The following is a 25,045-nucleotide window of genomic DNA, read 5'->3' as shown; positions in this document are numbered from 1 at the left end:
TAAACCACCTAGCGCACATGAAACTTAATGGCCCTCACCTCAGTGGCGCTCCGGTGTTATATTGTAACAATGGTGTCGTCAATATTGCTTATAAATTTTAACCCGATTGAGATGTTATTAGTGAAGAGGATCGTGCAGAACCTATGCAAGTACGGCTGTTTCAGAAAGATATGTTTCTTTGTTTGTTTTTGTCTCATCAGTTTAGTTATGCTGTTATTTGTAAATGCTACTGCTTCTGTTAGCTTCTTGTACAAAGTTTTATCCTGATTAAAGCTTTAATACAGCAGAATACATGATTGCATTTTTTTAACATTAAGAAGTGTTTGCCAGCAAGTGAAGAGTTCAGATGTAAAAGCCTCTAAGTATGTCTGACGTTTTTCATTAAAATTAGCATTTCTTTCTGGCTACCATGTATAGGTTTCTATGTAAGTACTGGTTCTTCTACATGGGTTGAGGCTGGGATTTAGCGCATTTGAAGTGAAAGTGCTTGATGAACATATACTATGTGTGGAGTGCATTCACTCGGCACTCGGACCAAGATGGCTTTTAGAGGCTTTTGCATTGGAACTCTTCAAGTATTGCTTGCTACTACGGCAACAGCGTGCACATCCATGTTTAACTCTTTTCGTAGCTATGTGAAAAATATCTGTCTGTCTATACACACAAAGTTTTGGAACACAGTTCATTGATGGAGCTAACGAGCTGATGATCTGAATCATGTGAGAGAGAGATGCAGAGCAGAGCACGTGCAAAGAAGGGGGAACAGGATTAAGAACCGCTGCTATAGAACATTGATTTTGAAACTTGTGAATACATTAGGATTATTAGAAGACAGAATCGCGATTCATATATGAATAGATTTTTTCATGCACCCCTAGTTTTGATGGCATGGCAACAACTCTTCCTCCTCTCTTAAGCAGCGCAACATGGCCTTGCCCCCTTTGTTGCATGTTCCTTGGGGTGGAGTTTATGTAAATTTCAGGGTTTATGATGTCACTAACCTGAGAAGTAGCTTGTTGTAGTCCCTACCAGCCGTATTTGTAGGCATTAAACTGCCATAATTTTAAAGAAAATATTTCTGTTTGCATTGAACTTTCAGATATTGCTTATGCTCAAACAGCAACATTACACACTAAGGTTAAAAAAGTGAAATCACAATCAACCACACCCTTTAATTAATGTCACTTACCATGTCACAACCCTTCCCACTCTCCAAGAACTGTACTTCTCCAAAGTGAGCAAAGGGGCTGGTAAAATCACCCTGGACCCCTCACACCCAGGACACTACCTCTTTTAACTGTTGCCGTCTGGTTGACGCTACAGAGCTCTGAGCACCAGAACGACCAGACACAGAAACAGTTTCTTCCCTCAGGCAATCCATCTCATGAACATTTGAACTCTTAACAATACCTGGCAATAAAGCTCATTCTGATTCTTATGCCTGTCCAAATAGAATGTGTCATAGGAAACGAACCACTTAAAATCCTAGTCATGTCAGTATTTTGAGGTTATGCCAGTTTTAAGCTGTTGTCTAGCTTGGTAAATTCAACACAATATCAGCAGTAATAAAAACGGCAATCTTCTTCATACAAATGTTTGTCCTGCAATACCGAAAACCGTTTGTAGTATGCTAACAAACAATATATAATGTTATAACTTTGAGTTTAAACTGTATTTCTGTACACATTTCACAAATGAATGGAGACAGACAAAACAGTTATAACATGATCATTTTATTTACAAATATGTTCGAATAATTAGATTTACGCTTCTCTAATGAAATAATTCAAGATCTTACATTATGCATTAAACATACAAACAGGTGTGTTAGTAGTTGATTCAAGTTTATTTGTATGTGCATTGTCTCAGTGTATGTACATTGCAGATAATGACAAAGCAAAATATTATTATTTTGGGCTGTATGATTGTCAATGATGAATCAGATAGGACAAACATATGACAGAAACATTTTGACCTCATTATCAATGATAACAGGTCCTGGGTGAATATTTTCATGTAGATAGTGACAGGAAGTCATCTGCCAGACATCTAAGTAGATTACTCCATCAATATCTCTGAACATCTCTTGCATCACTGTGTTCAGCTGCATCGCATACCAATCACTTTGAAAAATATTCTGTAAGAACACAGATCAGAATCAGAATTCCTTGCACACACAAGGACATTTTCTAGTAAATGATGATTCCAGTGCTTCCAAGCTTCCATACAATAAAATATGAAAATGTATAAAGGCATAGTTTGGTTGAGACAGAATAAACATATTTACAGATATAAAGATCATTAACAAATGATACTGTCAGACCTGAAATAAGCAAAGCTGGTTTGGACAAACAAACTCTGTTGTTTGTATTTATTGCTACTGTGGCTACTGGACATCTCACTGATCAGCCACAACATTAAAACCACTGACAGTGAGGCGAATAACATTGATTATATTGGTAAAATGGTACCTGTTAAGGGGTGAGATATATTGAGCAACAAGTGAACAGTAAGTTCTCAAATTTAATTTGTTGGAAATAAGAAAAATGGGCAAGCGAAAAGATCTGAGTGACCAGTGGCCAAATACTAACAACTAGAGAACTGAGTCAGAGCATCTCCAACACATCTTATGTGGAGTCTGTAGAATGCAAGGGTCAGTACCTATCAAAAGTTGTTCAAAGAAGGACAACCAGTGAACTGACATCAAGGTCAAGGGCACCCAAGGCTCATTGGTGCACATGGGGAGTGAAGGCTACCCTGTCTGGTTCGGTCACACAGAAAAGCTACTGTAGCTCAAATTTCTCAAAGACTTCTGCTGATCATGATCAAAAGGTGTCCACAGTGCATCAGAGTTAGTTGTATGGAGATGTGTAGCCACAAACGGGGCAGAGTGACCATGATGAGGGCCAGGGCCAGAAGGTGAGCATTGCCTTCACCGCCCTTCCGAAGTGTAGGATGCAGAAGAGGTGTGCCACTAGGAGAGCTAAGCAAGATCTTAGGGGAGTGATTCAAAGAAAGCAGTCTGAGCGATTTCAGATCATTGAGGAGAAGTAACATCTCTCCTTCTTTCCTCTTTATCTGATCTTTAAGAACCCAACAAGATGTGGCTTTTCCTCAAAAGACTGCATCCGTTCTTGTTGAATGGAGCCTGCAGGAATGCTGGAGTCTTAAGATCCTGGACATGCCCCTTTAGTGTTGAGCAGAACCCCTTCACCATTGTCTTAAATTAGGGTCCTCTGCTTCGAGAAGTGGCTTTCACCTCGAAGTTTGCATCCCTTTTCGTTGTCATGCACCTTCAGGAGTGATGGTTTCTTGGGATTCTGTATTAGGGGTTGCACCGACTAATCGACTAGTAATTATTGACTAGCCGCTGGTCCAATAGAGGATAAGAAATCCACATTTACACTCTGTTTCCAAACAGTTCAAATGAAAAGTAAATGCATACTCTGAAAGCGCTCCACAATATATGTGTGATTATACCATCTGGATGCAAGAAATTGAATGGGAGAATGCACATTTTAAACAGCTTATTGTACAGGTAAGTTAATCACCGTTCTGATCTAATGCACTGTAACATACACATAGGCTACAGACGGTAGTGCTGTAGCACAGAACCATTCAGTAGAGCAGAGTATTGTCAACACTGTTCTGTGTTTTCTCAATAAAATAGCTTGGAAACTGAAAGGTTCTAGCGTATACAGTATCTCACAGAAGTGAGTATACCCCTCACATTTTTGTAAATATTTTATTATATCTTTTCATGTGACAACACTGAATAAATGTAAAGTGAGTGTACAGCTTGTATAACAGTGTAAATTTGCTGTCCCCTCAAAATAACTCAACACACAGCCATTAATGTCTAAACCGCTGGCCACAAAAGTGAGTACACACCTAAGTGAAAATGTCCAAATTGGGCCCAAAGTGTCAATATTTTTTGTGGCCACCATTATTTTCCAGCACTGCCTTAACCCTCCTGGGCATGGAGTTCACCAGAGCTTCACAGATTGCCACTGGAGTCCTCTTCCACTCCTCCATGACGACGTCACAGAGCTGGTGGATGTTAGAGACCTTGCGCTCCTCCACCTTCCGTTTGAGGATGCCCCACAGATGCTCAATAGGGTTTAGGTCTGGAGACATGCTTGGCCAGTCCATCACCTTTACCCTCAGCTTCTTTAGCAAGGCAGTGGTCGTCTTGGAGGTGTGTTTGGGGTCGTTATCATGTTGGAATACTGCCCTGCGGCCCAGTCTCTGCTTCGGTATGTCACAGTACATGTTGGCATTCATGGTTCCCTCAATGAACTGCAGCTCCCCAGTGCCGGCAGCACTCATGCAGCCCCAGACCATGACACTCCCACCACCATGCTTGACTGTAGGCAAGACACACTTGTCTTTGTACTCCTCACCTGGTTGCTGCCACACACGCTTGACACCATCTGAACCAAATAAGTTTATCTTGGTCTCATCAGACCACAGGACATGGTTCCAGTAATCCATGTCCTTAGTCTGCTTGTCTTCAGCAAACTGTTTGCGGGCTTTCTTGTACCTCATCTTTAGAAGAGTCTTCCTTCTGGGACAACAGCCATGCAGACCAATTTGATGCAGTGTGCGACGTATGGTCTTAGCACTGACAGGCTGACCCCCCACCCCTTCAACCTCTGCAGCAATGCTGGAAGCACTCATATGTCTATTTCCCAAACACAACCTCTGGATATGACGCTGAGCACGTGCACTCAACTTCTTTGGCCGACCATGGCGAGGCCTGTTCTGAGTGGAACCTGTCCTGTTAAACAGCTATATGTTCTTGGCCACCATGCTGCAGCTCAGTTTCAGGGTCTTGGCAATATTCTTATAGCCTATGCCATCTTTATGTAGAGCAACAATTCTTTTTTTCAGATCCTCAGAGAGTTCTTTGACATGGGGTGCCATGTTGAACTTCCAGTGACCAGTATGAGAGAGTGAGAGCGATAACACCAAATTTAACACACCTACTCCCCATTCACACCTGAGACTTTGTAACACCAAGTCACACGGGGAGAGAAAATGGCTAATTGGACCCAATTTGGACATTTTCACTTAGTGGTGTACTCACTTTTGTGGCCAGCGGTTTAGACATTAAAGGCTGTGTGTTGAGTTATTTTGAGGGGACAGCAAAATTACACTGTTATACAAGCTGTACACTCACTACTTTACATTGTAGCAAAGTGCCATTTCCTCAGTGTTGTCACATGAAAAGATATAATAAAATATTTACAAAAATGTGAGGGGTGTACTCACTTCAGTGAGATATTGTATTGCTTAATAGCTAAAACCCACAGCTTCACTATTAGTAGAGAGACGTTGTCAGGTAGAATTCACTTACACACACAATCGCTCTCTCACTAATGCATTCGTATAAATGTAATCTTTACTGTGCTACTTTATCTGTATCTGATTTAGAACGAGCAGAAATCTGTAAGAAATACAACGACCCAAAGGCAAAAGAACTAAAAAAATTAGCTATTATAATAGCAATAGCCATGTGGTCAGCGCTGTGTCATATGCCATAGCACAGCTATGGTGTTCGAGTCTCAGCTCCAGGCTTATTTGTTCATTAATGATGTCACCAGCGACTAGTCAACTTCCACTCAACTTTCATCACATAAATGTAGACTTTAAAAAATCTGAAGTTGTTCAACCCCTATTCTGTTTATAATCAGAGAGTGCATGGGTTGTTTTCTATTGAGATAAGAGCAGAATTTAGACCGTAGAGAATATTGTCACTCACAGTTCTGTGACTGATGTGCGCCTGAGTTGAGGAAATTGTTGACGTTGACAGGTAAGTCCAGTGAGTCTTATGCTGTGCCCACTGTGACAGTGCTTGGCTGATGAGGCAGACATGCCCCTCAGCATGGCAGAATGGGTATCTGTTCCCCGAAGAATCAGAAGATGCAGTGCAATGTCTCTGGTTATGAGTATAACCATGGTTCCCTGAGAAGGGCAAAGAGGCATTGAAATTCATTGCCATGCTGAGGATCTGCCTGCAAGTATCTCCTTCAGACAAAGAAGTTGATGACAGGATGACGCATGAGTGGGGGGCATTATTGACCTTGGCAGTTAAGTTTGTTGAGTCTTATGTTGTGCCCATTGTGGCAATGCTTAGGCAGACATTCCCCTTAGCATGCATGGCAGAGTGGGTGTCTGTTCCCTATAGCATCAGCAGACACACTGCAAGTTTTCATTCCAAAGGGAACATCTCGCATTACAAGTGTAACCATGGATCCCTGCAAAGGGGAATGAGACAATGCATCTTGTTGCCATACTTTGGGTCTGCCTGCAAATGTCTCCTTCAGAGAAAGAAGTTGATGATGTATAGCCTACTACAAGTACAATGTAAAACCTGATAAGTTAAGAATACTCAAAACATTTGACGAAACTTATTGCTTCAAAATATTTGCGTAAACAAACTATTTTTTTTTTAAGTTAGTAGAGCTTAACATTTTTGTGACAAGTGGGGCGGGGCTGAGAGCTGTGGAAGCCAAGCCTCACTTCCATGGTCACACCCCACTCATCACCAGTGTTGGTCATCTTACTTTAAAAAAGTAATTAGTTACAGTTACAAATTACTTCTCCCAAAAAGTAATTGAGTTAGTAACTCAGTTACCACACTGTAAAAGTAATTAGTTACTCAGCAAAGTAACTGTGGCGTTATTTTTTATGTTCTATAACGCTGTTACGTTCTATAACATCTTTAACGTTTATATTAACTGATTGAAGAATAAAAACACTATATACAGTATTTTAGAGCATTTGGTATTTATTTGAACTCAACAGATTGCAGCCTGCCATATGATGCATAGAAATAAAACCATATAGAAAATAAATATTGAAAATAAAATTCAAGTGCAAAATTAAGACACACAAATGTAAACAACAGAACACTATCCTACTCTTAAATATTCCGTAAAGTAACAAAATCAAATATTGAAAATAAAATAATATTCCCACATTCTACATTTAATAATAATAATATTCTACATTTGGACTTGGGTTAGCAGCTGCAGCAGCAACAAGTGTCATATTCGCATGGGTTGATGTAAGGTGCTTCATTAGATTTGAGTTACTTGATGCAGACGTGGATAACGTTTTTTTCCCTGGGCATAGCGTGCATGTTACATACACATTCTTGCCTTTAATTTCCATGAGTGAGAAGTAGTGCCGGTACTTTCAGTTAGAAAACGCTACCTTTGAATTTCCCTGGCTTGTCGCCATTGTCGCGGTCTTTGTGTGTTTAGTGGTAGTAAGAGCGTGCAATGAGAGAGCGTGAGCAGGGCATCCGCCCACCTAGCCAATCATCATCGCATTTGCAACGGCGTCATCATCCCCACCACTGCTCTCTCCAGGCAGCTGATGTGTAGCCAAAGCCTGACACCTCCTCGCGCTTTATTCAACCAAATTGTAGTAACGCGCCACTTTACATTCTCAGTAACGATAACGGCGTTGCAACGATGGGAAAAGTAATTAATTAGATTACTCCGTTAATGAAAAAATAACGCCGTTAGTAAGGCCGTTATACTTAAACGCCGTTACTCCCAACACTGCTCATCACAATGACAAATAATATACAACTCGTTTCCAATAACATTACATTCATTTTCATCTTTATAGTTAAATGCTAGCATCAGTACACTAACACATTAATTGTTATAAAAAAACACTTGCACGAATATAGTCAGACAACATGCAGCATACATAGTCTTAAAGTTTTGTTGTCTATCCTCAACCTAACAAAAGGCTCTACTCTTCACCACAACGGTATCACAGGTGCACCAGTAGTGATATCACAGACTGTCATTGGCCTGTAAGATTGTTAAAAGCATGCTTCAGACTAGGGGTGTGCTCAAAATATCGATTCTTAGATACATACCGATATAATAAAAAAAAATACAGTATCGATATTCTAGCCCTTAGTATCGATACTCCGCCCAGCCATTAGGGGGCGCAGCGGCGCCCGCGAGTTTCAAAAAACTCATGGAAAATGTTAAAGCAAGATGTAGCATTTAAGTGATTTCATAGTGAAATATGTTATGGCAGTACATGGTGTCACAAAAAAGAATTATAAGAAGATTTAATAAGAAGTTAAGAATAATAAGAAGAAGATTTTGTGCTTGTGTGAGCTCAGACTGTACCCTTGGAAAGTTAAATGTTGACTTGTGGTAATTTCCAGATTAATACAATTTGTGTACAATTAATCAGAGCACTTAAAGTTGCAAATATTTAAGCAAAATGCACTTTGTTATAATGCACTTTTGTCTTCAATAAATTGAAGAAAAATGCAGAGTTCTGTTTGTTGAGTAAATGTGTTCAGCATTAACTAATTGGCTCTGGCCCATGTATTTTTATTGAATCGTATCGAATCGTGTCACATTGTATCAAATCGTATCGAGACAGCTCTGTATCGAGGTACGTATCGAATCGTGACCTGTGTATCGAGGTATGTATCGTATCGCCAGGTTCTCCAAGGTATACAGCCCTACTTCAGACACCGGTCATGCTGATGGCATTCCCCAGTGCTCATTAGAAATATGTGACTCTATTTACATTTCTGCGAACCTGAAAAAAAAAACACCTGTTTATATGAATCACTGCCGTTTCCAGTTGAAATGAAAAACTAGAGGCAGTATAACTCTGACAACTTTTAGTCCTCTTCACACAAAGTATGATTTACAGGCAGGGGCGCCGTAAGAGTGGGGAAGGTTAGGACAATTCTAAGGGCCTGACGATGGTGGGGGGCCCCCCCGAGGGGAAAATTTGCTTTCTACCGAGGGGAACGCGATTTACACAATTTAACATAGGCTAATGTAATTATGGTAGGTTTGTATTAATTAAAATATCGGTGTTTGCATTTCCCTGTGTGTTTTTATTACTGTTTTTATTATTGTTTTGTGAAATATCTGTTGCATAAATCATTATCTGTCTATAAGCAGCGCATGTATATTTTTTTACGATTTCTTTTGCATTAATTTTCAAATAAAACAAATTAGGGATGCACCGATACCACTTTTTCCAGTACTCGCCCGATACCCATACTTTTATTTTTGGTACTTGCCGATACCGGGTACCGATACTGATATTTTCATTGCATTTGTAAAATTTTTTAAATATTGGGTACAGAAACCAAAAGAGTATGTATAATGTTAATTGGTTAACTTCATTTATCAAATAAATACAGTCAAATCAAAATTTATTCAAACACCTTTAAAATTTCTCACATTATCATTTTATTGATAATGTGAGAAATTATATCATTATATTATATATTCTCTATAGTTTAGAAAATGGTAATAAAATATGACAAGAACTGTGTCTGAACAAATTCAGCATGATAATGTCAAATAACTTTGATAGAAAGGTACATAATGGATTACAATCAACCAAATATTATTCAGACAGCTGTTAGTATGACAATATTTACACAACTATCAATACTCTGTCGGGCCACCCTTAGCCTTAATGACAGCCTGTAGTCTCCTGGGCATGCTGTAAACCAGGTTCATGCAAACCTGAACTTCAGTTTTTTTCCCAGACTCGGTCTGTATAATTTTTTGTCCCAAATTTGTATCAGTTTTACTGGTAGTCCACTGTATGAAGAATTTTTGGTTATAATATGTCACAGTTTATTTCTTCGGTTATTTTCACACTTAATTATGCCCATTAAAATGTATTTTACAAGTTTTTGTTACTTTCATTGTTAATTTTTTTGCTCTATGGTACATCATCTTTAATTTAATAGCATTAGAGCGGCTCCCTTGCAGCCACTCAGTACTGTAATTACGCGTTTTGCTGTAATAATGCAGGGAACCACTGGCTATAATATGCTACACACAGGTGAGTGGGCCTGTACAAACCACCTGTAGTAACACACTCTCCTCTATGTGCACTAGACACTTTACACACACTGCTGCGTGTACACAATCCCACAAAATACTCAGCAATATATGTATGTTTACATGCTCATGCACTACAAATCATCCTGCACTGTTCCCCAACCAGCTGCTTGACTCAAAATGTTTCTCCTTGCACATGTACAGTATTTGTGAAGCATTCATATAGTTTGTATTTTTATCTTTTATTTTTTAATTTGTATAGGGTAAATATTTATGGGAAGCATTCGTATAGTGTATTTTTTTTCTTTTATTTTTTAGTTTGTATAGGGTAAATACTTATATTATACTTATAGTTAAAATCTGTCAGCAGGTTAGTTGTGTATAGGTTTATAGTGTTTTTTACTTCATTGCTGTATGTCTGTATTTATGTAGCAGCTTGGTCCTGCGAGGGGACCCTTCTTGAGAGGGGAATAATGGTGGCTAGTAGCCTAAACAGCACTGGAAGGGAGATAAACCCGTAGACGACACAGGGAGGGAGTTATGCGCATACTCGACCATGGTTAACCTGGAACTCCAAGATGACGGTTCGGCAGACGCCACACACTCCAAGTCCTAGTTGGCACGCTCAGCCTGACCATTAGTCTGCGGGTGATATCCGGAGGATAGGCTTAGAAGGGGGCAAGCCAGTAACAAAGTTCATCGCTATGTGAGACCAGGGTCGCGAAGGGGCCGACAGCGGCTGGAGTAGCCCTACTGGGGGTCGATTGGAGCGCAAATCGGGCAGGCCGACACGAACCGTCGAGTATCCCGCGCCGCGGACGGCCACCAAAAACGCTGCTTGATTAACCCATACGTACGAGTCGCTCCAAAGTGGCACGCCAGGCTAGAGGAGTGGCCCCACTGTAGGATGGCCGTTCGGACTGACTCGGGCACGAACAGCAGGCTCTCTGGGCATCCCGTGGGAACAGTGGAGTCGCGTAGCGCAGCACGGACTTTGGACTCCACCCCCCAGGTGACCGCCGCCACAACCCGTTCGGGATGCAGAATAGCCACAGGGGGGGAGGGATTAGCCTTAGCCTCAAAGATCTGTGACAGCGCGTCAGGTTTACCATTCTTAGATCCTGGGCGATACGAAATGGTAAACCTGAAACGTCCAAAAAACAATGCCCAGCGAGCCTGCCTAGAATTTATTCTTTGCGGATGTACTCAAGATTTTTATGGTCAGTCCAAACGATAAATGGAAGCCCCGCACCCTCTAACCAGTGACGCCACTCCTCCAGCGCCAGCTTGACAGCTAGTAACTCCCTATTCCCGATGTCGTAGTTCCGTTCCGTGGGGGTTAAACGATGAGAAAAAAAGGCGCAGGGGTGTATTTTCTCGTCTGAAGGTGATCTCTGAGACAAAACTGCCCCAACCCCTACCTCGGACGCATCCACCTCCACCATAAACTGCCGAGACGGGTCGGGGGTCGTTAAGATGGGAGCCGAAATAAATCGACTCTTTAAGCTCTCAAAAGCAGTTTGGGCTTGCGACGACCAACAGAATCCCTTCTTAGTGGAGGTGAGAGCCGTCAAAGGAAGGGCGACCTGACTAAAGTTCCGAATGAATCGCCTGTAAAAATTGGCAAACCCCAGAAAGCGCTGGACCGCTCTACGGCTGTCTGGGGTGGGCCAATCAGCAACAGCTTTTACCTTGGCAAGATCCATTCGGATACTTTCAGGCAAGAGAATAAACCCCAGGAATGGAACCGACCGTGCGTGAAACTCACACTTCTCCACCTTGGCGAATAAACGATTCTCCAGCAGCCGCTGGAGCACTCGCCTGACATGCTGGACATGATTGCGCTCGTTCTGGGAGAAGATCAGGATGTCGTCGATGTAAACAAACCGATCGACCATGTCTCTGAGCACGTCGTTGCCGAGTGCCTGGAAGACCGCCGGGGAGTTAGAAAGGCCAAATGGCATAACCAGGTATTCAAAATGCCCAGAATGGGTGTTAAAGGCGGTCTTCCATTCATCCCCCTCCCTAATCCGAACCAAGTGATAAGCACTGCGGAGGTCCAACTTCGTAAAGATGGTTGCCCCCTGCAAGAGTTCGAAGGCCGACGACATCAATGGCAAAGGATAACGATTCTTTACCGTGATGTCATTCAACCCCCGATAGTCTATACAGGGGCGCAGCGAACCATCCTTCTTCTCCACGAAGAAGAACCCCGCCCCAGCTGGAGAGGAAGAGGGACGAATAATACCTGCTACCAGAGAATTGTGTATATATCTATCCATGGCCTCCCTCTCTGGTCCGGACAGAGAGTAAAGGCGCCCCTTAGGTGGGGAAGTGCCGGGCAACAGGTCAATCGCACAGTCGTACGGGCGGTGCGGAGGCAGAGATGAAGCTCGGGACTTACTGAACACCCCTCTCAAGTCATGGTAAGCCTCTGGTACATCCGCCAGGCTCACCAGCTCCTCCTGCAACACAGAACAAGACATAACCAGGGAAAAGGCAGCACCCAAACATTGAGCTAAACAGAAAGGGCTCCAAGCCAAAACTGAACTGCGAGCCCAATCTATATGGGGATTATGTTTGACCAACCAGGTGTGACCCAACACCACTGGAGCGGTGGGCGAGTGAATCAGGAAGAAACGGATCTCCTCCGCATGATTACCAGATAGAGTTAACGTGACAAACTTAGTGACATGTGTAATCTTAGTCAGTAGGGTGCCACAAAGAGTTCTGGCAGAAATGGGTTCAGCCAGGGCAACAGCCGAAATCCCCAGGCGTGTGGCCAATCCAATATCCATGAAATCGGCCTCCGCTCCAGAGTCGATTAAGGCAGATATCGGGAAAACCACTCCCCCAGACCGCAATGAAGCCTGAAACTCAAGACGACCACCAGATGCAGTCGAGTGGCAGTCACGCTCACCCTATGCTCTCCCCTGCGTGATGAGCGTCGGCCCGCTACAGGACACGCAGCTGCCACATGACCCGCCTCCCCGCAGTAGAGACACAGCTGATTGGCCACGCGACGGCGTCGCTCTCCCACAGTCAACCGTGCTCCTCCGACATGCATAGGCTCCTCCTCCGGGGGGACAAGGCGTTGAGACAGCGTGTCACCAGCTGTTGTCCACTCGCCGCCCGTGACGCGCTCGCGGGGAAATCCCCCTCTGCGGTGCAGGGAACGGAGCGCGATTCGATCGTCGACTCGAATGGCGAGATCGATCAACCCATCCAAGCCAGAAGGCAGCTCCAGGGAATAGATCTCATCCTTAACGTGCTCTGCCAAGCCGTGGAGAAAGTGATCCCAGAGTGGCTTCTCGTACGGAACTCAATGGAGTAACCGGACACTGACTGCTCGCCTTTCTGAAGCAGTGAAAAGGCGCGTGCCGCCTCAAATCCCAGAGCCGAGCGATCGAACACCTTGCGCAGCTCCTCCGAGAACGCCTCGAATGACTGACAGCAGGCATGCTCGCCATCCCACATGGCCGTGCCCCACTCTCTCGCTTGACCCACCAAGAGCGTGATAACGTACGCTACCCTGGAAAGCTCCGTGGGAAAACAGGATGGCTGGAGAGCGAAGATGAGGGAGCATTGAGACAGAAATGACCGGCATGAATTGGGCTCACCCGAGTATGGAGCGGGAGGATTAAGCCGCGGTTCCGCGTAGCGAGGAACTCCTCCCTCCGGGCCAGGAGCGGGTGCAGCAACCCGAGCAGTCGAAGAGCTGACCTGTAGCTGGTCCAGCCGTTCCACCAGCTGGCTAAGTTGGAGCGAAACCTCCGCATAGGTGTGACGAGACGCCTCTAGCTCTTCCTGCTGCCGACCCAGTAGAATGCCCTGCTGCGAGAGGGCTCGGTGCAACTCCCGTTCCTCTGCTGAATCCATTAGAGGTGAGTAGATTCTGTCACGGCGTGAGGAAGGACTCAGGTGCAGAGTGGAGCTGGTGAAAACTTTTATTTAGCCACCAAAACACAAAATAACATAAACAATATATAAGCGGCTCAAGGAAGCGGAGATTCCAGAGCTGGCCGGCAGCATCTGCGGACCACACAAGCTGCTGGATCTCCGTGCTACGAGTCCTGTAGCACAATGGAAATAAAAGTACAGAACAACGAGAAGTGAGATTCTTGAAACACACGTAACACGAGCACAGACAAAATAATCTATTCACAACGAGAAACGGAAAAACAGGGACATATAAGGGAGTGGGGGAATGAGCGACACGTGGGGGAGAGTCAGCTCGTGATCCGTGCCCTCCCGCTGCACGATCAGCGCTGATTGCCCAGACCACGAGCTGCCGCACATGACAGGACAACACAGACAGCACGAGGAGCCGAGAAGGGACCCTGAACCGTGACAGTCCCCACATGTAGCGGAATGACAATAAAGCTTAAACTTGACTTGACTTGATTATAAAGCAGAATGGTCAAGAAAATCAATAGTAATCATTTTTCATGATTTATATTTCATTGTTTCTCAAACAGAACTATTGTTTTGCTTCAGAAGTCTTATAATATAGCACTTGAGTCATGTGGACTACTTTATGCTTTTATGATCCCTTTTTGCCCTGTTTTGTTGCTTGACAGGCTGTAGTTCCCTTCCACTTTCATTGTATATAAAAAAGCGCTTAGAAATTATGCTAAAATGAAAGCCAGCCATACATATTTGGAATGACATGAGGATGAGTAAATGACAGCATTTTCCTATATACTTTGAGCAACAGTGTTTCTAGACTTTCAGTATACATGCAAAAGACAGTAGCACCATATTTTCTTGTTTACCATAAATATTATCTGAAGAAAACAACACAGAAAATTATTTGAAAACAAAGTAAGATTGGAATTGATCAAGTGTACCTTTCGTCCTGCAGTGTTTCCAGACTTGATGATAACAGTAGTCTGTGGCGCACGACTCAGCAGCGCTACAACAGACTGACGGATTTTTGCCACTTCATGAATGTAAAATGTTATTGGGTGAAACACCAGGTGGGCAAAGATCGTGAAGACAACAACTGCATGAGGACCACCAGCAATTTCATCAATATCATTGGCGATATAATGCAGGTCCGTAATGAGCATTTTAGTAAATCGCAAAGGAACACCATGTGGCTTCCAATGAACAATGATATTATTTTTCAACTCCACAGCCATTAGGGGTCCACCTGTACGAGGAGTGTGGAGGTCCATTCTTTTTAAGCCTAATAGAGATAAGCAAAACTTACATTAGACTCATTTCTTCATTATTTTCTTAAATAGCAGCCCCAAAAAGTATATGGGCAAATCAGGAATAGTTCACCCAAAAATGATTTACTCATCTTCATGTCATTTCAAACCATTAATTCTTTGTGCATATATAAATGTCAGTGTCAAAAATAAATAAATTGTAAATATCTTTTGTGATCAAAAGAAGGTTTGGAACAACATGGGGATGAAAAAGTAATGACAGAATTTGAATTTCTGGTGCACTATATCTCTTTAAGACACTGAAATATGTACATGTCTCAATATCATTGCATTAGACACAACATATCAAAACAAGTACCTCCTGTGAACAAATGCTGCATAAGCTTTTCTCAGAACTAACATTTAAAAGCCATTTTTGTTGTAGTATTTTTCAAGTTTAAAACCTACATCTTTGTAATGTTTTGCTTGGAAAAAAATGCCACAAAGTTTGGTATTTTCATCTTATACATTAAAATATTTTGTTATAAAGTGTCCATATACTTTGTGGGGCCTCTGTCAATTGCTTATTTAATTTATATTATAGATTCATGCTCTGAAGTCTTAAATAAAAATTAAGTAAAATGAATAACTTGCCTGGCACATTTCTTTCTAAATACTCAAACCACTGCCTTGTTGTGGAGTCTCCAAAGAGGTAGACAATCTTGTTTTTAAGACAATTTCCCATTTGTGATGAACTGAACTGTTGAGTGTTGCATACAAAAGAATTCCAAACATCTTCGAAATAGAACCCTGCAGGAACAGTTGTTGTCAAGCCAGATCTGCAGCTTTCCGTTGTTCCTAAAGCAAAGAAACATTTATCTAAAAAAACAGTGTCAACGCTATGCAAATTCATAATTTGCTTGTAATGTTACATTACACCAACATTAGGCATGTCAGACTTCTGACATGCCTAATGATCTGTTTATGATCGGTTTATATTTGCATTTTCTATTTGGAAAAAAAAATAAATCAGGAGCAAGCAGAAGAGAGTGTATTAAACATAAAACGAGTGAAAAAAATGTGGCTAGATTTTGATTTATAATGTATAAACTGGCTTAGGACTTGAATATTTAATTTGCTGAAATACTGCCAATGTGTGCATTATAATATTTAACATTAAGATGAATAAGAATAAGATGACAGAGGCACCCACTTCAGCAAATAAAATATTCAAGCAGGAGCCCCATACATGACATGCAGGAAAAAAGTAAATCGTGCACTTATTTGTTTCATAGGTTTACTAAATTGTTCGAATGATTTACTAATTTCGTTCCCTCATTTTAAATGAATCATGCACATTAAATAATAATTTGTGCCCTTGTTTTTAACACATTTAAAAACAAAGTGTCTCCATCCATAACATAACATAGCGACAATAAATTTATAAGAATGCGGACAGGAAGTAGAACAAATTATTATTTTGTGCGAGTAATTTTCTTAAAATGAGGGAACAAAATAGTAAATTGTATGGAAGATTAAATAAACTGACGGAACAAATTAGTCAATCGTGAGCACAATTTACAATTTTTTTCCTGCATGTCATTTGCAGGGCTCCATAATGTTTATCAAATTTCTTCTCCTTATCCCTTTCCAAACAGGAAAGAGATGGTAAAAATATGTTAATACGTTCACCATATGTTAACATACCTTTGCCTGCAGTGTTGGGAAGGACATTTATTTTAATTTTGTCTCCAGTGATAACAACATTTGTTAATTTCCTGTGAAGAAATAATAATAATGTTTTTACAAATATTTTATACAAATAGTTTTGCATTTTTTTTTTTCTATAATTAATTTGAAATACTTTTTAAACTTACTTTGAAAAAAGTTGATTCTCAAAAGCATTTAAAGGGCTTTCCTGGCCTCCCATGGAGTGATGAACTAGTTTGTCACAGGAAAGTTTCTTGGGTCTCTCACACTGCCACACCGTCCCTGTTTTTAAATCCTTATACTCACAGCAGCAGTTGGATTTCCTCCAACTTCCTTTGGCACCCCACTTAAGATTACATTCTACTACTTCTCTGATCCTTTTTTTATCAGGTCCTGATCCTTCAAAGTAGCCATTATAGTGGCTGCGTGGGAATGAAGTCTCCCTGTATTTTTTAAGAATCTGCACAACCTCACTGGAGTGCTCAAGATGAACAAAAACTTGTGCCTGACCTTCCCAGGGAAGAAGAAGAACAATTGAGTAAGTCCCATTACGATGATCCACAACCTCCCCGTACACACTTGCCTTCAAGAAGAATGGAAAAGGTTAGCTGTAATGCAGAAATCTTGTCTTTTGGTAAAGCAAGCTTTACCAAACTTTAATGAGTATTATATGTTTATATAAACATATAATACTCATTAAACAATATAAAACGAACACACCTTTAACTTTGAATTGAAAACCTTTGCTTTGAAAAAATCTCCTCCATATGGTTTCAGGTTCTTGTTGTGGTCTCTGGCTGTGATAATAACGGAGATGTTTTCTCCCACTTTGTAACTCTTTTTCAGTTCCACAATAGAGAATGTTGAGTGGACTGGACTTGTGCTTAGATTCAGCTGAGTGATTAGTTGATCTGGACCAGGCCAGACGAGAGCATTCTGTAGCCTTTCCCACTCCTCATCACTGATTCCCATGTCAAGCGTGGATATTTTGTAAGAATTGTTATTACCATTATTCTGAGGAGCTGGTTTAGGTCTTGGGTAAGGAACTTGTGTTATTTGGAACCCCATATTCAGTACCCACAGAGCCTGAGAGAGGACCAGGATAACAATCACACCAAATTCTATTTTTTTTCAATATGCAAATGTTTAAAGCTCGGTGTATATTGTAACAAAATTCTACCTATTTCAACTTAAATTTTGAATTATAATCAACTTGGTTGTAAAAGTCAGTTCAACTTAAATTACATTATACCAGCTTAACAACAACAAAAAAAAGGCTATGGATCTTTTATAAGTGGTTGCTTAGGGCCCCTGTGGCCACCTGGGATCATAACTTATAGGAAGTTTGCGTCAGCTGCGCATGTTAATGTCTGAAAAATAAGAGGCAGCATTATCAATCTGGTGCAGAGAAGAGAAAAGAAAGTGCACAAGATGATGGAAAGTGATGAATTCTGAAAAGACATTGATGAAATGGCAGTTGCTGGATTGTGTCTTATCGGTTTAACTCAACATTTTGCGAGCACTGCCAGTAATGAACATGAAAGGTACTGTTTTTGCAGGCATTTTAAAATAAGTCTAGATATCTTATTATTCTAATTTGTTTAGATCTTCAGAACACACATTAGCTTTTCCATGGACCGGTTAAATTTTACAACAAATAATCAGACAGGCTGAATAAAATACAAATGCATTATCTGACAGTAGGTAGAGCTTACAGAACAGCTAAAATAAAATAAAATAAAATAAAATAACTGCTTAGGGCCCCCAAAATGCTGGGCCAACCCCATCTACTTTGCAATAAAAATGGTTTACAGGCACAAGGTTGGATATACTATTTTTTTTTTTTTTTGTTTGATGCAAGCGACAACAAGAAAAAGCACCTTCCATTTGCCTGCTTCATGTGTCTTTGGGAATTTGGGAAGTTATCAAGGACACCGAAGTTAAACAGAATGTTATTGGAACAGGACTGAACTTCCAGATAGACCTAAAGACCCTTTAAGGAAAGTCTGTTCACACGTCGACCATATTTGCAACACATCCAGGCAGCTATTTTGGGCATCCAAGACCAAGTCCTATCTAAATGAATGGGACAATCCTGAAACCCCAAAAACTGCTTGCTGACCTCGCAGTTAAACTACATCTTTCAGTCTAGACCAGCTAATGTGCATGTCCAATTACTTTACCAATCAGCGATTGGCTCTTTCAATTAAAGGGCCGAACATTTTCTGCCATATTGCACGTTGCATTTTCTAATATTTATAAGTAATAGGAGTGAACCATCTTTCTATATCTGTAGTCTTTGGTAGATCTCTACCTGTGGGATTTTGTTGGCGGGAGCGGGAAGGAATATAAATTATTTTTAGGGGGAACAAGACTGAAAATAAATTGTTTTGGTAAGTTTGTTTTAGCACCTAACACCTATATATAATACCTGCATATTGTATAACCTAACACAAATATATATTTTACATGTAAAAATATATTTTTTAATACTGTAATATCAGAAACTGTTTCAATACTTTTTTTTCTGCAGCACTAATACACTGATACCATCTGCGCGTTCTTGCTCCCTTTTCTTTCTTCTTTTCAACAGCATGTTGACACATTCCAAAAATATGCAACACAGCCTAAACATCTTCCCAATTTTGTAAAGAGAAGAATTTATAAACCTTTTTTCCAAAAAAAAAAAGAGACCATTGAAAATGTCAGTTAAGTTTTTGAAATAACTTCCTATTTTTATTTGGGCCTCTTGCATGCAATGCTTAGACTAGTCTTAGAAATTATAATTTTTTTCTTTAAAAAGTTATGATCAGTTGTAAAGTCAGCTACATAAAAACAGACTGAAATCTGAACATGTAGAGAAAACTGTTACAAATATTTATCATAATAATATAATATTTTGTAATAAAATCTTAGATGTTTCTGGTGATTTATAGTTATAAGTTAACAGGTCATCCTTTAGTTTACTGTAAAATAAAAGTATAGAGTGGGGTAAAATGCCCGCTTACTATTTTTCCCAAAATAACCACTAGATAAAGTCAAGAAAATGTTTTTGTTGTAACTATTGACTATGTTGACAAGAGTGATGTAGAACATTTTTCAACATGAAAGCAAGCCGTTGGGGTGTGTACAATGTATACACCAATGTCAAAAGCAAACCTACGCCCGTGGTAAATAGTGCAACAGGAAGATTGTGTATCTTTGCGCACAACGTTTGTCTTGATTTCTATTTTTTTACAAATGCATGCAAACCATTAAATTAAGACAAACAACTGAAAACAACGGAGGACAATGCACATCGAAAAGTGACTCTAAAAGGATACCCCTGTGCGTTGAAAAATTAAGTTAAAGGGGTACCTTGAGCGTCAAAAAGCAATGCTAAGGGGTCCTGACTGAGCGTCATGTGGGAGTGAGAACATGTTGGTCAATGTGTGAGACTTCCACTTCATTAGCCGTTGTAGGGAAATAACGAGAAGAATAACAAAGTGCAATATAAAAACGGTAAAAACAGTTTATAATTAACCTGTTATTAACCTCATAATTAACCTGTTAACCTTCGCCCCCATTGTGGGCCTCACAGGTGAAAATAACCTACCTAAATTAAAATGGTAACAGTTCGTGACAAAATGTGCTACACAAACAAATTAGGTATCTTTGGAAAGAAGACACTCTATGCTTTACTATCTATCATCCAGAGTTGATAATGTTCAAAAAAATAAAAAGTTATAGACACTGACGTGCCTTGAAAAATATTTTTCCACACTGAATGTTTTTTTTATTTCATATACAAATACATGAAATAAGTCCTGGAGCAATCCAGAAAAGTAATGGATCGAAAGCCACATGTCTCATGAGTTCATATTTCAAATTTGAAGAAGATACCATGAAAAATGAGATTCCTGCAATATTGTTTCTGAAACTATTTATAGTCCCCCCACCCCCCTGTTTGAGGAAAAATAACCACCAAATGGATTGCAGAATTATACAAGCTATTTTAGTCATTATACATGTTCCTGCATAGTTTTTCAATTATAAAATAATAGACAGATTTATTTGAGCACTAAAAAATACAAAAATAATTATTTGAGTAATAAAAAAGGAAAAAAAATAGAAAATAATGCTTTGTATATAGTATGTATACTGAAGTATTCTGATTGCCAGACATGAAGTGATATTGCCAGACATGGTCATATAGTCAGTAATCACACGCTGATGTGCTTCCATTCAGATGATAATCATACAGATGGGCCATATAATCAATAATATCTGATCAATGAATCGCAATGATAGCCGTCATAGAGTCGGTAATAAACACGCTGATGTCCGTCCATACAGATTATAATCATGCAGATACAGCCACATTCCCCACACAATACACACACACATATAAAAAATGTAGAAAAAAAAATGGATAAAGCAGATCGCTAAGTTACGCCCCGCTCAGATGACAGCTGCGTCATAGCGTGCGTCACGGCTGGCAGGAGGGAGCGCCAAATTCAAATAAACTATATTCCGCTTTTCTGAGACTTTTTTTTCCGTGGACGGTCTCATTCTGTTTGCAAAACTGTATGCTACAGCACCGTGTTGTTTTTTTACCACCAAGATGCTGTTTTTGAGCGTAATTTATTCCATAACGGACGCGAACAATAACTCTCCCGAAGAAATGAAACGTAAACAGAGGAATATTCATCCTTATTACAACGTTATTGTTTCGCTGGACTAAAAGTGCTCGCTGGGATGTTGTTCTGTGGACCCTTACCTCTCTAACTAAACTGGGATTTCAGCAGTGGACGCGTTTGTGGCTCGTTATTACAATGATAATGGTACGTACTGCTTTTTTATTCTGCCTGTTTTGATGTGTACTGCTTACACAAATGTAGCAAATACATTCCTTATGAGCTTTCCATCGGAAAACAGCGATCTGTCGTCGATGCTTGAGGCTTAGACCTTCAGAATGATATATAGTTTGTCAAGATTAACGATGTTCTTTCATGTTAAATTCATTCATAAACATTAAACTAGTGGGGAAAAAACGCTTCAGTGCGCTGTCGCTCTGGTAAACGTTAACAGGTTGAAGATAATACATTCAAATAATCAGTGTTGGGGTTAATGCATTACAAGTAATGCAAGTTATGTAATCAGATTACTTTTATAAAGTAACTAGTAAAGTAATGCATTTTTAATTTAGAAGGAAATATCTGAGTTACTTTTTCAAATAAGTAATGCTAGTTACTTTGTTTCCCATGTCTTGACTGACAGCTGTCGCGTTGCCATGTTGAGAGAAATCAGGAGTAAGTGCAGAGGCATTGTGTGCTCTGTATAAACATGTTACTGTGTAAATATGAACATTATTTACTCATCTCACTGCACAAAAACACAGGCTAAACTAAGATTGCGCCGCTAATGGCAGCTGTTGTGCGTTGCTCTTCAGTGTTTGTACTGTTTTTGTTTTTTTTTCCTGTTTTTTGTTTTTCAAATACGATCAGTTTTACCAGGGATGACTTCCTGAACATTCGGCAGAACACACCACAAAATCTTTTACCAGATTTAGATTTTTCGGATGTTTTGCTGGACATTGTAGTTGTCGGAGCCGTAGCTCTGGTCAAACGCTACAGGAGGCGCAGGCAGGGGAAGCGAGACGGCGCACTCGTGAAGGTTCGACAGTGCGGATTTCGAACGCCATTGCCTAGCATCCATCTGACGAATCTCCGCTCTCTACCCAACAAAACGGATGAACTCCTTCTGCTCTCCCGGACAAACAAGGATTTTTCTAACTCTGCTGCCCTGTGTTTCACGGAAACCTGGCTAAATGGCGACATACCAGACAGCGCGATTCATCTGCCTAATTTCACGCTGATCAGAGCAGATCGGGACGCAGAATCAACGGGGAAATCGCGCAGCGGCGGGACATACTTTTTTCATCAATGAGAGGTGGTGTACATATGTAACTGTGTTAAAGAAGATGTGCTGTTTAGATCTAGAAACGCTCTTCATTAACTGCAAGCCGTTCTACTGCTCGTTCATTCTCGTGAGTATCTACATTCCACCGCAAGCGCACATGAGCACAGCTTTACAGAAACTCGCTGACATGATCACAGAGAGTGAACAACAACACCCGGACTCTGTTTTAATCATTCTTGGGGACTTTAATAAAGCAAATCTCTGCCGTGAACTGCTAAAATACAGACAGCACATCACATGTCTCACCAGAGACAGTAATATATTGGATCACTGTTACACAGCGATAAAGGACGCATATCACTCGGTTCCATGAGCAGCTTTAGGACTCTCTGATCACTGTTTGATTCATGTTATTCTGACCTACAGGCAGAAACTTAAATCTGCAAAGCCTGTATTAAGATTTGTTAAAAGATGGACTAATGAAACAGAGCCGGATTTACAAGCCTGTTTCTCTCTCACTGATTGGTCTGTTTTTGAAGCCGCCGCCATCGATCTGGACGAGCTCACAGAGACTGTAACATCATATATCAGTTTCTGTGAGGATATGTGCATTCCTAACAGGACTCATCTAACCTACAAACCATGGTTCACTGCAAAACTCAGACAGCTCCGTGAGGCCAAAGAAGATGCTTACAGAAAGCGGGATAAAGTCTTGTATAAACAGGCCAAATACACACTGGAAAAGGAGATGAGAGTGGCAAAGAGGAATTATTCTGACAAGCTAAGGAAAAAATTATCTTCCAGTGATTCTGCTATAGTGTGGAAAGGTATGAAGGATATCGCCAGTTAAAAGACACCATCCCCCAGCACTCTGGAGAATCAACAACTGGCAGACGACTTGAACAAGTTTTATTGTCGTTTTGAAAAATCACCCCCACACCCACCCTGAACACCTCTCCACATAACCATTAACGCCTCCAGCAACCCTCCTCTCCCCCACACCTACAATTCAAATCAGCGAAGAAGATGTGTGCCAAGTCTTCAGAAAGAACAAAAGAAGGAAAGCACCAGGCCCAGATGGTGTGTCACCAGCCTGTCTGAAATACTGTGCTGACCAGCTGGCCACCATCTTCACACAGATCTTCAACAGATCACTGGCGCTGTGTGAAGTCCCCTCATGCTTCAAACGCTCCACCATCATCCCCGTCCCAAAAGAAACCCAAAATTACTGGACTTAATGACTACAGACCTGTGGCTCTAACGTCTGTAGCTATGCAATCATTTGAAAGACTTTGGTTTTGGCTTATCTGAAGGACATCACTGGTCCCTTACTGGACCCCCTGCAGGTTGCCTACAGAGCAAACAGGTCTGTGGATGATGCTGTCAACATGGGACTGCACTTCATCCTGAAGCATCTGGACAGACCAGGGACTTATGTGAGGATCCTGTTTGTGGACTTCAGCCCCGCTTTTAACACCATCATCACGGAAACCCTTCAGAATAAACTAACCCAGCTCTCCGTCCCCACCTCCGTCTGTCAGTGGATCAACAGCTTCCTGACAGTCAGACAGCAGTTAGTAAAGCTTGGTAAATTCACATCCAGCACTCGTACCATCAGCACTGGAGCTCCTCAGGGCTGTGTTCTCTCCCCACTGCTCTTCTCCCTCTACACCAACGACTGCACCTCTAAAGACCCCTCTGTCAAGCTCCTGAAGTTTGCAGATGACATCACACTGATCGGCCTCATCCAGGAAGGTGGCGAGTCTGCTTACAGACAGGAGGTTAAGGAGCTGGCGGTGCGAGATCTATTCTTATCTATCCTAAAGAATTGCTGTCTATCCGATAGATACTGTATGATGTTAGCCACTGAAGAGCAGCACCAGTGACAGCACTGCTTTAACAAAAAAGCAAAACAGCAAGACTTATCAAACATTAATATAAAACAAAACGCTGAAGGCCCACGGTGTCCCCATGATGTCTGAACAACAAGCCATGGGTGTCACCAGCCAGATAGTCTCCGTCCTGGCCAGCACCATGTCCTCCTCCACCACCACAGCCATCTTTGCGGACAACTTCTTCACCAGCCTGGAGAGTGCGGTACCTCAAAGACAAGAACTGCAGGTACACGGGGACAGCCAGGGACACCAGAATAGGCAGCCCTCCATTGAAGTCCATCAAAGACATGGAGAAAAAAGCTGTCCCTCGTGGTGTGTATGATTACATCACCAGTGATGATGGGATCCTGGCCCTCAGTTGGAAGGACAACAGGGTCGTCACTTTGCTGACAACAGACATGGGGGTGGAGCCCATGTCCTCAGTCTACCGGTACTGCAGTGACACCAAGAGGAAGGAACCGGTAAGCTGCCCTACTGTCATCAAGAGCTACAATTCCAACATGGGGGGCATTGACAAGAG

The 25,045-nt window shown here is 41.2% G+C and overlaps 1 protein-coding gene across 1 annotated transcript; it reads right to left on the bottom strand.

The window, feature by feature from the left end:
- Positions 1 to 1,939: 1,939 nt before the first annotated feature.
- On the bottom strand, positions 1,940 to 24,814 carry LOC306863258 (NXPE family member 3-like; the record flags this gene model as incomplete). The annotated part of the gene is made up of 7 exons (XM_079406506.1): positions 1,940 to 2,137; positions 14,714 to 15,054; positions 15,674 to 15,877; positions 16,727 to 16,797; positions 16,897 to 17,312; positions 17,450 to 17,815; positions 24,593 to 24,814. 7 exons carry the CDS (start codon positions 24,812 to 24,814, stop codon positions 1,940 to 1,942), a joined length of 1,818 nt encoding a protein of 605 aa, XP_079262632.1.
- Positions 24,815 to 25,045: the final 231 nt, after the last annotated feature.

The sequence above is a fragment of the Barbus barbus genome (genome assembly GCF_936440315.1).
Source record: "Barbus barbus genome assembly, chromosome: 44".
Lineage (NCBI taxonomy): Eukaryota > Metazoa > Chordata > Actinopteri > Cypriniformes > Cyprinidae > Barbus > Barbus barbus.
This window is presented reverse-complemented; position numbering and strand designations above follow the sequence as displayed.